The following is a 15,912-nucleotide window of genomic DNA, read 5'->3' on the forward strand; positions in this document are numbered from 1 at the left end:
CAGTTTGTCCCTGGCCCTGGTCGGGTCATGCAGGAGGCAACCAGTCGATGTGTCTCTCTCATGTTGATGTTTCTCTCTCTCTCTCCCTACCACTCTATCTGATGATAAATAGAAAAAATATCCTCAGGTGAAGATTAAAAAAAATGACATAAAAAATAAAACAAAAGAAGGGTCTTAGCTCTAATAATGAAGTAAGACTAGCATACAGTAAACAATTTATGAAGTCACATGGTTAGTGGGGAGCCAAGCCTCTGCTCTCTGGCCTTCTGGCCCTCTATTATACCCAGCTGCCCAGGGTGCTTTGTAAAAATTAAAGGTTTAAATCATTCTAGTAGTTCCATAATGACTTATTTTGTGAGCTCATTTTTCTTCACCAAAAACCTCAAGTATTTGAAGTTCAAAATAAGCTTGGTAAGAATTAAGCACTACTCAATATGGCACAGACCAGTGGTTCTTACATTACTATATGGGCTCTCTTGAGTGGAACAAAAAACGTCAGGACCCTCAATGAGTACTTAAATAAATTTTATTGTGTTATTTAAATATCTACAAATATAAAAACTAGTATAAGTGCCTATGCTTATAGCTCTTAGAATCAAAATGAATTTTTAAACAAAAAAACAAATATAAAGACACAAGTCAAATAAATAGCATTAAAGTTTGCAAAAACTAAATTGCTGACTTTTGGGTTTACTGTATAAAGCTGTAACCACAGATCTAGTTCTATATTTTATCTGCTTTTGTATTTTTACTTTAATCCTAGTAATGTGAAGAATGCCTGTTCACAATTACATACATAAAACATTAACTTTGAGGTTGGTTCAGGATAATTAGGCCACATAATTAAGCAAAATTCTGCAAAGAGCAATCCAAGAATGACAACTTAAATAAAGTATCGCTTCCAAAATGGCAGCGGAGTGATTGGAAACTACACAGACCATCTCCCAGGACCAAACTGGAATTACAACTAAAACACAGACAAATCAACGGGAAAAAGCAACAGAAAAGCAGCTTGCAAGGACCATATAACCAGGGACACTGACTCGATCCTACCAGGATCGCGAAGGGGCCAGATGGGGGCTGGGAGCCCACGGTCAGCAGTGGCCTTAGCTGTGAGCAGTGCCCTCGGGTTAAATTCCCAACCGGTTCCACAGCCCAGTGCCCGGACAGAGGCTAAAATAGCCACGGCCACTCACCTTGGGCTCCGGCAGAGGGAGGGCGGACTAGACTTGGAACTGTGTGGGGACACTCGGGATTTGGAGGGTGCACAGAGCTTTGGCTGAGTTGCAGCCACACAGGACAGTAGCCATATTGCTCCTTCCAGGGCTCTGGGGAGAGGCAGCAGCCCCTCCCTCGGAGATTCAACCCCACCCTGTGGGCAACTGAAATGCAAATTGAGGCTTACTAACAACCAGCATCTGCCCCACCCTTGGTAAATCCTTTTACGCTGAGAACCTGAGGGAGTTTTTCAATCAATTAACAACAGAAAACTCTTCAAGTAACCTGGACTGCTAGCCTCCAGGCAAAAAGCTAGAGGATAACAGTACCATTCCTGGGCTAGCAATTCTAACCTGGAAAGTAAGACTTGAAAGTGGTGTTTAACGTGGGTCCTCCCTCGCTCATCTAAACCCAGGAGAGGGAGCCACAAACAGTAGAACACCAATACCCACAGAAAAAACTTGGCAGGCTCCAAAGCCAACTGTGATAGCCAAAATGGTGAAACACAGAAATAGAAGCCGAATGAAAGAATAAAAGACCTCAACCGAAGATGATATCAATGTGGAACATTTAGGCAAGTCTACAGAGCTAGAATTCAGAGCCATGATCTTGAAGAAAATCAACAGCATGAGTAAGGACATAGAGATGCCAAAAATAAACCAATTGGAAATTAAAAACAACCAAGAAGAGATCAAGAGTGACATATCAGAAATAAAAAACACATTGGAAGGTCTAAAGAGCTGAGTAGAGGAAGCTGAGGACCGGATCAATGAATTAGAAGACAGGGTAGAAAAAAATCAACCAATCAGAAAACCAAAAGGAAAAAATGATTAAAAAACAGTAAGACAGCTTAAGAGAACTGTGGGACAACTGGAAATGTAGTAATATTGGCATCATAGGAGTCCACGAAGAAGAAGAAAATAAGCAAGGGTTAGAGAATATATTTGAAGAAATAGTGACAGAAAACTTCCCTAATTTTGTGAAGAAAGAAGGCATTCAAGTTCAAGAAGCACAGAGACACCCAAGTAAGAAGGACCCAAACAGGCCCACACCAAGACACATAGTAATTAAAATGCCAAACATTAAAGACAAAGAGAGAATCCTAAAAGCAGCAAGAGATAAGCAACAGGTTACCTACAATGGAACCTTCATAAAGCTACCAGCTGACTTCTCAAAAGGAACACTACAGGCCAGAAGGGAATGCCATGAAGTAATCAAGGTCATGAAACACAAGGATCTGAATCCAAGACTACTCTACCCAGCAAGGCTGTCATTCAAAATAGAAGGTCAAATAAAGAGCTTCCCAGACAAAAAAAGGCTAAGGGAATACATTAGCACTAAACCAGCACTGCAAGAAATGTTAAAAGGACTGCTGCAATTGGCAGGAGAAAAGGGAAGAAAAACAGAACCACACTAAACAAAAATGGCAATAAATAAGTACATATCAATAATCACCTTAAATGTAAATGGACTGAATGCTCCCATAAAAAGACACAGAGTAGCTGATTGGATAAGAAAGCATGACTCATCTATATGTTGTTTGCAAGAGACCCACCTCACAACAAAAGACTCACACAGGTTGAAAGTGAAGGGATGGAAAAAAATCTTTCAAGCAAACGGAAAGCAAAAAAAAGCTGGGGTAGCAATACTCATATCTGATAAAATAGATTTCAAAATGAAGACCACAACTAGAGACAAAGAAGGCCACTACATGATATTGAAAGCATCTATCCAACAGGAAGATATAACCTTGATACACATATATGCACCCAATATAGGAGCACCAAAATATATTAAAAATCTTCTGGAGGACTTCAAAGGAGAAATCCATAGCAATACAATCATAGCGGGGGACTTCAACACCCCGCTGACATCACTGGATAGATCCCCGAGACAAAAAATTAGCAAGGAAAGAGACTCTAAATGAAGCACTAGACCAAATGGATTTAACAGATATCTACAGAGAATTACACCCCCAAACTACAGAATTCACATTCTTCTCAAGTGCACATGGGATAGTCTCAAAGATAGACCACATGATAGGACACAAAGTAAATCTCCACAAGTTCAAGAAGACTGAAATCATATCAAGCATCTTCTCAGATCACAATGGCATGAAACTAGAAATCAATTGCAACAAAAATATGCAAAGACATTTGAACACATGGAGGCTAAATAGCATGTTGTTAAACAATGAATGGGTTACCGAGGAGATCAAGGAAGAAATTAGAAACTTCCTGGAAACCAATGAAAATAAACACACAACAACACAAAATCTATGGGATGCAGCAAAAGCAGTTCTGAGAGGGACGTTCATAGCACTACAGGCCTACATCAAGAAACAAGAAAAATTTCTAACTGACTGTCTAACTTCACAACTTAAAGAATTAGAAAGCAAACAAAAAGAAAACCCCAGAGGAAGTAGAAGGAAATACGTAGTAAAGATCAGAGCAGAAATAAATGACATAGAGTCCAAAAAAACCACAAAAAACAACTCAAAGGATCAATGAAACAAAGAGCTGGTTTTTCGAAAAGAAACAAGATTGATGGACCCTTACCTAGACTCACCAAGAAACAAAGAGAGAGAACCCAAATGCACAAAATCAGAAATGAAAGAGGAGAAGTAACAACTGACACCACAGAAATACAAAACATGGTTAACAGCTACTATGAACAATTATATGGCAACAAATCTGACAATCTAAGGGAAACAAAAAGTTTTTTAGAAACACACAGTCTCCCAACACTGGACAGGGAAGAGACAGAAAACTTGAACAGACCAATAATAACTAAGGAAATTGAAGAGGTAATTAAGACTCTCCCAGCAAACAAAATCCCAGGCCCAGATGGCTTAACGGGGGAGTTTTACCGAACATTCAAAAAAGAACTAACACCCATTCTCCTCAAGCTATTTCAAAAAAATTCAAGAAGAAGACTTCCAAACTCGTTTTATGAGGCCAGCATAATTCTAATTCCAAAATCAGTAAAAGACACTACAAAAGAAAGAAAACTACAGGCCAATATCCCTGATGAACATAGATGCCAAAATCCTGAACAAAATACTATAAAATCGGATCCAGCAATACATCAAAAAAATTATTCACCATGACCAAGTGGGATTCATCCCAGGGATGCAAGGCTGGTACAATATTCGCAAATCAATAAATATGATACACCACATAAACAAAATGAAGAATAAAAACCACCGTCTATGATCATATCAATAGACGCTGAAAAAGCATTCGACAAAATCCAGCATCCATTTCTGATAAAAACGCTCAGCAATGTGGGAATAGAGGGATCATAGCTCAACATAATAAAGGCCGTATATGAAAGACCTACAGCCACCATCATACTCAATGGGCAGAAACTAAAACATTTCCCTTAAGAAAAGGAATAAGATAGGGATGTCCACTTTCGCCACTCTTATTTAACATTGTACTGGAAGTCTTAGCCACAGCAATCAGACATGAGGAAAAAATAAAAGAGATCCAAATTGGAAAGGAGGAAGTGAAACTGTCATTATTTGCAGAGGACATGATATTATACATAGAAAACCCTAAAGACTCCATCAAAAATCTAAAAGACTTAATAAATGAATTTGGCAAAGTAGCAGCATACAAAATTAACGTCAAGAAATCGACGGCATTCTTCTACACCAATGATGAAGCACAGAAAGAGAAACTGAAAAAACAATCCCATTTACCATTGTGGCAAAAAAATTAAGATACCTAGGAACAAACTTAACCAAAGAAGTAAAGGACCTATTTGCAGAAAACTACAGGACATTGAAAAAAGAAATAGAGGAAGATATAAAAAAGTGGAAGCACATACCTTGTTCATGGATTGGAAGAATTAACATCATTAAAATGTCCATACTACCCAAAGCAATCTATAGATTCAATGCAATCCCCATCAAAACACCAATGACATATTTCACAGAATTAGAACAAATACTTCCAAAGCTCATATGGAACCAAAAAAGTCCCCGAATAGCCACAGCAATTTTGAAAAAGAAGGACAAAGTAGGTGGGATCACAATACCAGTATCAGGTTATACTACAAAGCAACTGTAATCAAAACAGCCTGGTACTGGCACAAGAACAGGCATATTGACCACTGGAACAGAACAGAGAACCCTGAAATGGACCCAAGGCAATATGCTCAATTAATATTTGACAAAGGTGGCAAGAGCATACAGTGGAGTAAAGACAGCCTCTTTAAAAAATGGTGTTGGGAAAATTGGACAGCTACATGCAAAAAAATGAAACTAGACCATCAACTTACACCATACACAAGAATAAACTCAAAATGAATAAAAGACTTAAATGTGACCCTGGAATCCATAAAAATTCTATAGGAAAATGTAGGCAACAAAACTTCGAACATCATACGCAGCAGAATTTTCACTGATATATCACCTAAGGCAATAGAAACAAAGGAGAAAATGAACACATGGGACTACATTAAACTAAAAAGCTTCTGCACAGCAAAAGAAACAACCATCAAAATGGAAAGGCAACCCACTGTACAGGAGAACCTCATTGCCAATGATATATCAGATAAGGGGTTAATTTCCAAAATATATAGAGTACTCATACAACTCAACAATAGGAAGACAAAGAATCCAATTAAAAAATGGGCAGAGGAGCTGAATAGACACCTCTCCAAACAGGACATACAAATGGCCAAGAGACATATGAAGAAATGCTCAACATCACTAATCATCAGAGAGATGCAAATTAAAACAACGAGGTATCACCTCACACCTTTCAGAATGGCCGCCATCAACAAATCATCAAACAAGTGTTGGCGAGGGTGTGGAGAAAAGGGAACTCTAGTGCACTGCTGGTGGGAATGCAGACTGGTGCAGCCACTATGGAAAACAATATGGTGTTACCTCAAAAAATTAAAAATTGAACTGCCATTTGACCCAGCGATCCCGCTTCTAGGAATATACCCTACGAAGCCTGAAACACCAATCAGAAAGAATATATGTACCCCCATGTACATAGCAGCACTATTCACAATAACTATGATCTGGAAACAGCCCAAGTGACCATCAGTAGACGAATGGATAATAAAGGTGTGGTACATATACACAATGGAGTACTATGCAGCTGTAAGAAAGAAAGATCTCTTATCCTTTGAGACAACAAGGAGGGACCTGTAAAGTATTATCCTAAGCGAAACAAGCCAAGCAGAAAAAGACAAATACCACATGATCTCACTTATATATGGAATATAATGAATATAACAGTCTGAGGAATATGGTAGACCCAGAAACATGGAAGTAGGGCACAGACTGACAACTCTCAGAAGAGGGGGTGTTGGGGGGTGGGAAGAGATAAACCACAGATCTTATATGCATGTATGCATAACCAATGGACATGGACAACAAAGCTGGGGATGTGGCGGGGGCGATGGGGAGGAGGGTTGTCAATGGGGTAAAAAAGGAGAAACATCTGTAACAAAAATAAAATTAAAATAAGTAAATAAATAATCAGTTGATAATTTTTAAAAATATGTTTTTATGGATTTTTTTTTTTATTCTCACCCGAGGACATTTTTTCTTTTTTCTTTTTTTGTTAAGATAGAGCGGGAGGGAGAGGGAGAGAGAGGGAGGGGGGGGGAGAGAGAGAGAGAGAGAGAGAGAGAGAAACATCGACGTGAAAGGGACACATTGAGTGGCTGCCACCCGCACGACCCAACCAGGGCTGGGACAAACTGCAACCGAGGTACATACCCTTAGTGGGAACCGAACCCGGGTCTCTCTGGACCGCAGGCCGACGCTCTAACTGCTGAGCCTAACCAGCCAGGGCGTGTTTTTATTGATTTTTTAGAGAGAGAGAGGAAGAAAAAGAGATACATATTGATATGGGAGATACACATCGATCAGCAACCTCCTGCATGCCCCCTCCTACTGGGGACCAAGCCTGCAACCCAGGCATGGGTCCCAACCAGGAACTGAGCTAGGACCTTTCAGTCCATGGGATGATGCTTAACCCACTAAGCCACACCAGCTGGGCAGTAGATAATTTTATAAAACTATCTTGTTCACGTGAAAGTTAGTAATGTAGCATTGTTAACTGAAATTTTTATCAAATGGGTATCTAATCTATAACTAGAACTGGAAATAGAAACATTTTTTCCTTGCATGGAAACTATTATACTATTAGTGATTCTGCTGCCCTTATATAGACAAAAATAGGATTCAATAAATCTGTTTCAATGGGACAGGCTTTTAAAACTTCAGGATGCCTCTTACCTATATCAAGTACCACCTAGTAACCCAACTTGTTCAGTGTATGTCACTATTCAAATACAGTGGAACCTTCATTTGTACAGAACATGGATATCATTTGGCTTTAGCTGGCATGAATACAAATGTAAATATGATAGTAAATGCTAAATGGAGGCACTAAATTCACACAATTATTCTCTAAGTTAGGCTTTAAAATTATATAGAATAATGCCCTATGTAACTCCAAAAGAATATTAAAAATGTACACCAAAATTTAAAACTTCCAGCCTCTTAAGGACATATCTGTGGACCCCAAAGAAATGAAAAGAGAAACTAATCAATGAGGATCATGAAGGACATGGGCTTAAACTAAGTGACAAAGAGTGAGGATTTAATGAATAAAGCCAAAGCATTTAAAATAAGTAGTAAAGCCCAGCTGGTTTGGTTCAGTGGTTGAGCACTGACCCGTGCACCAAGAGGTCGCTGGTTTGATTCCTGTCAGGGCACAGGCCCAACATGTGGGCCAAATCCCCAATGGGAGGCATGCAGGTGGAGGCCAATCAATGTTCTCTGTCATCGACGTTTCTATCTCTCTCCCTCTCCCTTTCTCTCTCTCTAAAATTAATAAAGGAAAAAATAAATAAAATAAAATAGGCAGTAAAGTAATGCCCTGGCTGGTTTGGCTCGGCAGTTAGAGCGTCCACCTCAGGAGAAAGGGTCAATGGTTTGATTCCCGGTCACGGGCATTTGTCGGGGTTGCAGGTTCAATCCCCAGGCCCAGGTCATGTGGGAGGGCAACTGATCAATGCATCTCTATCACATCGATGTTTCTTTCTTTCTTTCCCTCTCTCTCTTCTTCCCTTCCATTCTATCTAAAAATCAATGGAAAAATATCCTTGGGTGAAGATTAAAATTAAAACTCCCCAAACACACAAAAATAAAACAAAACAAACAGTAAAGTAAGGAGAGGCTATTGCAGATTCAGAGTCTGCCCAATCTGAAGAATGTATATTGGGAAGAATGTATATTGACAAATAACATTGTAATGAAGGAACCAGCAGGCAGAATTAATAATGGACATGGTTGGAAATAGAAAGCCATTAAAGGTTTTAGATAAAAACAGCACTTAAAAAGAAACTTCTGGCAAGTATGGTCTTAAGGAGGGGGCAGAAAGAGCATATATGCATCAAGAAATATCAGTTTAATAAATTATTGAACTATTTTTGTTTAAACCCAACTAACATGTGGCAGAAATAATAAAGAACACTAGAGAAAAAAAAAATTAAAACCAAATACCTTAGAAAACTCACTTAGAAAATAACTCACAAACAGAAGCCCTTACTCTAAAATATTTTTAAAAAATATCAGTAAATAATTATAGTATTACTATTATTATGGTACCATATCTGAAAGGAGGATTATCCTTCATGCTTCAAAACAGAGTCCATTTGAGCCACAGTTAAGAATTTTGTAATAAGTTAATATAGTTAGACCACAGCAAATTACAAAAGTTCTTTTCATCTGTTAATGTCAAATAAAGGAAATTCTTTTTATTGTATTTTATAATTTAACAATAACCTCACACCTTAAGTTCTTATTTTATAGAAGTGCCAGCTCACCAAACAACGCCAGAGCAAGTGACCTCAAAGACAAATGTATGTAACTACCTTAATTGTTGTTTTCACAGTGAATCCAATGTACCCATTTAAAATAAAATACACTGTTTACGTTAAGTCTAGCCAGTAAAGAGAATTTTTAGAAAAAGGACTTTGAAGGATGAAAGGAAAATACCAACAAATCTTTTTCCTAAATAAGATCTGAAAGTTCTTCATAATTTACGTTACTATTTCATTTAATTTATTATTATTATTATTATTATTAATGAATAGAGCAGGTCATTTTCAAAGTAAACATTTTTCTGTTCTTGAATTTCTTCTTTAAAAATTGGTACTTTGAGGTCATACACTGATTTCTGAACTACATTAGAAGTAGTCTAAAATCATATAAAAAAGACAAGCTTACTGATATATCAGAAGCACAAAATTATGTTCCTAAGAAAATTATCAACCAACCACAAAAATTAAAAACTCACCATTTTTTACCAGAGGGTCTTAGTCAAGGGAATTTTCTTTTTTTAAAAAAACAACAACAAAACAATGTAGCAAAAGCTATTAATACATTTACTCTTAATTATTCAGGCTAGATACTTTACCTATGAGTAGTGCCCAAGTTAAATAATTATAACCTAAGTATACATGTTAAGCTTATTATATAAAATCGATTCCATTTACCTGTATATAACTAGTCAGAAGCTTTATAATTTGTAACAATTCTATTATGAAAACATCTTTTCCCACAAATTACTAATTATATACAGTCCATTTTTAGGGGACTAAAAATAGTAACATGTTCTTTGTTTTAAAGAGAATAATGTAGTTACAACTTAATTAAGCCTGAATTACATCTAGATCTTGATCGAGTTCAACTTCAGGATTATGAAACCCAAGCTGATTATCCGAATTCTTTTCTTGCCTAAAAGAAACATCCTCCTTACACTACCCCACTCAGCTGAAAGCCTTTCTTTAGTTTACGTATCATGAGGGCATTAGTGAACTAAGTTCTATTTGAGAGACCATTTGCAAATAGCTCTTCCAGCTAGTGCTTTGGTTATATTTGATATGGTCAATTGCTGTTAGTCAAGTCCCAGGAGTTTCTGAGACGATCCAAACAATAATAAATAATTATTTGTGGACTATTTTGATGTGTTTACTTCTAAAGACACCAAATGAATCGACTGTCCTCTTGTTAGTACAATGCCTCTTAGTAAATATTAAGGGTAAGTGGGGTTTTAAAAAGATTTTTAGACTAGAATCTTTTCTTCAGAAACTTAATACTGAGGTTACAATGCAGTTTGATGGAAAAATATACTCTAAATAAAACTGTCATCTTCATATATTAGTTTTCAAAACCAATTAAAATATAAAAGACAAAAGCCAATAAAGTTATTTGTTGATTTGAAATTTACCTTCTCCCAGTATTTTTCAGTTTACTAAATATAATTTAGCATGTATGTCTGTGGTTTCCAGGGGCTTTTTTTTTTTATAAGAAGGGTCTCTACACAAAGTTTATTTCCAGGGACCAGGCTTATTTATGCCCCACCTTATAGGACACAGATGGACCTTAAAAGGCTAGATGATATACACAATCCACAAGCACAAACCTTTAGAGATTATGAAATGAAAACCAGCAAACCTAATACCAGAAGACACAGGTAGAAGAGATGAAAGTGGCAGTCTCTGCAGCATGATTGGGACATAGAAAGTAATGGGGTTACTATACTAGTAGTACTAATAAATATTGAGTTCAGTGAACTGATGTAATTAATGGCATTGGAGTATTTATTTTTATTTATTTATCCTTACCTGAGGACACTTTTCCATTTTTTGTTCAGATAAGAGTGGGAGGGAGAGAGAGGAAGAAAAAGAGAGAGAGAGAGAGAGAGAGAGAGAGAGAGAGAGAGAGAGAGAGAAACATCGACGTGAAAGGGACACATCGAGTGGCTCCCTCCCGCACAACCCAACCAGGGCTGGGAACAAACTAACCAAAGTACATGCCCTTAGTGGAAACCGAACCCGGGTCTCTCTGGACCGCAGGCTGATGCTCTAACTGCTGAGCCAAACCGGCCAGGGTTATTTATTTATTTATTTATTTATTTATTTATTTTTTCTGTAAGAGGGTGAAGAGTATTTATTTTTGTCCCTCACCTGAGGATACTTTTGTATTTATCATCAAATAGAGTGGGAGGGAGGGAGGGAGGGAGAGACAGAGAGAAACATTGATGTCATAGAGCCACATCGACTGGTTGCCTCCCTCACGACCTGACTAGGACCTGACCAGCGCTGTGGACACCGCAACTGAGGTACGTGCCCTCAGACGGAATAGAAGCCGTGACTCACTGGTCTATGGGCCAATGCTCTAACTGTTGAGCCAAACTGGCCAGGGCGGCATTGGAGTTTTTAAAGCAGAATATAAGTACCACTATGATACGATAAAACTAAATTTGATAAATACATCTCTAAACCAAAACCAGTTGCTGAACATCCACTACATTAAAACACTGTGATATGAGATATATCTAAATTTGATAAATAAATCACTAGACCAAAACCCGTGGCTAAGCATCCACTATATGTAAAATACTGTGCTGGGGAAGTCAGGGAGGGCCCAAACATAAATTAGAGTGTTAAATTAGATTATTTTTTAGTTTCTTTCTAGTTTTAAAATAAATAATTCTATCTATATTAACCCATCTTTGAAAGCATACATCTAAAGAACAGACATAAAAATCAATAGAATATTTACTCTAGACTGAATTTCTTTCTTTAAAAAACATTTACGCCTATAAAATACTCTATTACTTAAAATGTAAAGATCGCCCATTTTCCAAGTCTTCTTTGATCATTATCGGGAAATTAAATTCCAATTAAATTGAGAAAAACATACAAACAAAACTACCCATGTATCACCAACGATTACCGACTTAAAGCTGCAGCATGTACAACCACTACACTATCTCTATATCCCACTTCTTGTAAAACTGAACAAAACAACTTGCCTCTACAGGAACTCTGAGCCAGACAGCAAGACTTTTGGGGGGAGAAAAGTAATTTTTACTTTTTTTTTAAAACCCTTGTGTGTCAAACTTAAAAGGTATAACATGGTATAATGTCTGTTTTACTTCCTTCAGGAGGGGATTATTTGCAAAACTCCATTCTTTTATATACTTTTATTCAGTTAGAAAACTTGTTGCTTAATATGCAAATCAGAAACTGATGGGAGGGAGGGAGGAAATGAAGCTCCACAAACACAACAAAATAAAGTTGCTTTGCTATGTCTAGGCTGCCAGGCTTTTTGTTACTCTACTTGAAAGTAAATATGACTTGTCTGTAGAGAGTGCTGCTTCAGCAGTTCCCAAAGAATTTCAAGCCTATGCTCCATATTTTCTCTTTTGTAAGTTTAATGTATTCAGCAACACTAAACCGACAATTTAAATAACTAAAATTTTAAACAAACGGAGCATTGATGTTAATGTATGAAAATGGTCCAAACTCCCGGGAGTCTTGGTTCCCACCATTGTTTATTCTGACAACAGGATATAATTGCTTACTTACTTGGCAGCAAATTTAACCATCTGCTTGCTTGCATGGTCTCCCACTGCCACAAGAGCCTGGACATTAAATTGCTGCTGACGCAGGACTAAGAAACACTGCTTTCCTGAATAAGACAGAGAGAACACAAATGTATTAAGGACATGCTAGCTCATGATTTACAAAGAAGGAAAATGCTTCTCTACTTTAAAATTGGGCCAAAACTTACTATATTCATTAGGTATATAACAAATGTATATCCGGATTTCACAGTCAAAATACTCATACTCAATTGACAAGCTTTAAAGAAACTCCATTCCTACTATGAGTAACAAAAATCCCTTTAACGTGTTTGTTATGAGAACACAGGCAAACACTAATTGAAAAAAGAATTACAAATAAAAAACACTGTTTTGTCATTGCACTGCTTTATTAAACAAATTTCAAGTAACTTCAGATCACTTTCAACATTCATTCAATAGCTAGTATATTCTACAGGCAAAGGCACTGTGCTAACCATGGGAGTTTCAATGATACAACCACAGAAGTAAGTACTAATAAAGAGCTTTGATGTCCCCCTCCTTTCATTTAAGGAACCATCATTCCTTATTCTTTTTTTCTTTTTTTATCCTCACCCGAGGACATTTTTTGTTCAGATAGAGAGGGAGGGAGAGAGAGGAACAGAGAGAGAGAGAAACATCGACGTGAAGGGACACATCGAGTGGCTGCCACCCGCACAACCAACCAGGGCCGGGGACAAACTGCAACCGAGGTACGTGCCCTTAGCGGGAACCGAACCTGGGTCTCTCCGGACCGCAGGCCGATGCTCTAACCGCTGAGCCAAACCGGCCAGGGCCATCATTCCTTATTCTTAACCTTTTGAGAACTATTATTCAAAATAGATTCCAGTCTCAATGTATCCTTATAACGTCCCTTTCCTCCAAAGCAGACCTTTATAAGACTCTGGTCAAGTTTTGAGAAACTGCTTACTCATGTAAAACAAGATAAATCTTTTCAAGACCACTTTTCTCATGAGTTTGTCTTGTAAAACATCAAAAGATGATTTTTTTTTAAAATCCTCAGCTAAGGATATTTTTCTATTTTTATTTTTTCAGGCAGAGTGGGAGGGAGGGAGAGAGAGAGAAACATTGATGTGAGAGAACGACATCGACTGGTTGCCTCCCGTAAGATCTGAGCCAGGGACTGAACCACAACTGAGGTACGTGCCCTTGACAGGAATTGAACCTCAGAAGGACTCTTTGGGTTGGCAGGCCAACGCTCTAACTGCTGATCCAAACACTCCAGGGAGATGATTTTGGTTTTTAAATGGAGAATTATCCTTTATACTGAGAAATTAGCCTTGAAAAAAACAAAACACCCCCCCCCCCCAAATGCAAGCAGACTTATAGTTATTACTTTCAACACAGAGTATTTTGAAATGGAAATCAGACAATCATGAATTAAAAAAAAAAAAAAGACAAAGTGCCAACACAAACATAATCTATGGACTTCCAAGTCATATATGGTATTTTTACCACTAAAAAGACACTCATTTTCTCTTCCCTTTGGAATGTGACATAAAGTAAAAGTTTTAAAAAGAAAGTTCTATGTACTAAATAAATTCAACGGGATTTTAAGTTACTGAATGAATAAATATTGATAAAGTTAGAGAGAAATCTGTAGATAGATCAAAATGACATTATCCCATTTAGAATTAAAGGTTAGCATGACTTGGAAGGCAACATGCATGATTTAGTAAGTATTTTAGCTTTTCTAAAAGGACAGACAGGCAGCACAGATTTAACTGCACTACAAAGCGTCCTGCAATGAACTCTAATGCTACACAAAAGACCTTGAGACAAAGTGGAGAGCTCTGCTGGGCATACAAATGGTGAGCGCAGAAAAATGTCTCCAAGTTAGCACTAGGGGGTTAACATTTAGTGTAAGGGTTTGGTAAAAAGTAAAAGCTCTGAAATCAAAAGATCCAGGATCATATTCAGCCCACCCATCTTATGAAGGAGTCTGTGGGAAAATTATTAAATTACTTTATGCCTCATTCTTCATCTACAAAATGGAAAAAATAACATATAACTCATGGAGTTTTTTTAACTTTTCTTATATAATCTTGAAATTATATAAGTAATATATTTAGAGTTGTGACAGTCAATATTAACTATGAACATTATAAATATTAATGTTAACTACTATTATTAATAGCAGCACTACCATCGGTTACTTATTTGAGGAGTATCATTCCTATTTTACAGCTGGATCACTATGTGTAAAAACCATGCCAGGTGCTTGGAACTCAAAATAAATATTTGTTAGACACTCATGATTAACTATTATGTGAAAACGTAATAAAACCATATATAGAGTATAATCCCAATTTTGTTTGTGTAAAAAGTATAGGCAGATAAAAAGATGCTCAATGTTACCAATTATCAGAGAAATGCAAATTAAAACCAAAGTAAGATTATCACCTCACACCTGTCATAATGGCTATCGTCAATAATTCAATAAACAACAACTATTGGTGAGGATGTGGAGAAAAGGGAACCCCTGTGTACTGTTGGTGGGAATGCAGATTTGTACAGCCACTGTAGAAAGCAGTATGGAGTTACCTCTAAACATTAAAAATGGAACTGCCTTATGACCCAGCAATTCCACTTCTGGGATTTTAGCTGGAGAAACCTGAAACACTAATTCAAAGGAATATATACACCTCTATGTTCATTGCCCCATTATTTACAATAGTCAAGATTTGGAAGCAGTCCAAATGTTCACCAGCGGACGAGTGGATAAAACAACTGTGGTACATTTACACAATAGAATACTACTCAGCTGTAAAAAAGAACGTTTTACCCTTTGCTACAGCATTGATGGACCTGGAGAACATTACACTAAGTGAAACATGCCAGAGAAAGAAAAGTGTCATATGATTTCACTCATATGTGGAGTTTAATGAATGAAGTGAACTAACAAGCAAAATAGAGAAAGACTCACAGACAGAAAATAGGCATATAGCTGTGGTAGGGGTAGTAGGATTGAATTGAAAATAAAAAGAGAAAGAACTGTCCTGCCAGTGTGGCTCTATGGTTGAGCATTGACCATGCACCAAGAGGTCGCTGGTTCAATTCCCGGTCAGGGCACATGCCTAGGTTGTGGGCCTGATCCCCACTGGGGGACATGCAGGAGGCAGTTAATCGATGTTCTCTCTCATTGATGTTTCTATCTCTCTCTCTAATATCAATAAAGAAAAAAAATTTTTTTAAAGAGAGAAAGATCTCATGGACACAGGTT

The 15,912-nt window shown here is 37.3% G+C and overlaps 1 protein-coding gene across 2 annotated transcripts in view; it reads right to left on the minus strand.

Annotated features, from left to right (window-relative positions):
- The window catches only part of DARS1 (aspartyl-tRNA synthetase 1), a 67,220-nt gene that overhangs the window by 38,154 nt on the left and 13,154 nt on the right, over positions 1 to 15,912 (minus strand). For both annotated transcript variants that reach the window (XM_036254176.1, XM_036254178.1), the window contains one exon: positions 12,634 to 12,736. In XM_036254176.1, coding sequence (XP_036110069.1) covers positions 12,634 to 12,736 — 103 coding nt within the window. The remainder of the gene's footprint in view (positions 1 to 12,633; positions 12,737 to 15,912) is intronic.

The sequence above is a fragment of the Molossus molossus genome, unplaced genomic scaffold (assembly GCF_014108415.1).
Source record: "Molossus molossus isolate mMolMol1 unplaced genomic scaffold, mMolMol1.p scaffold_m16_p_11, whole genome shotgun sequence".
NCBI lineage: Eukaryota > Metazoa > Chordata > Mammalia > Chiroptera > Molossidae > Molossus > Molossus molossus.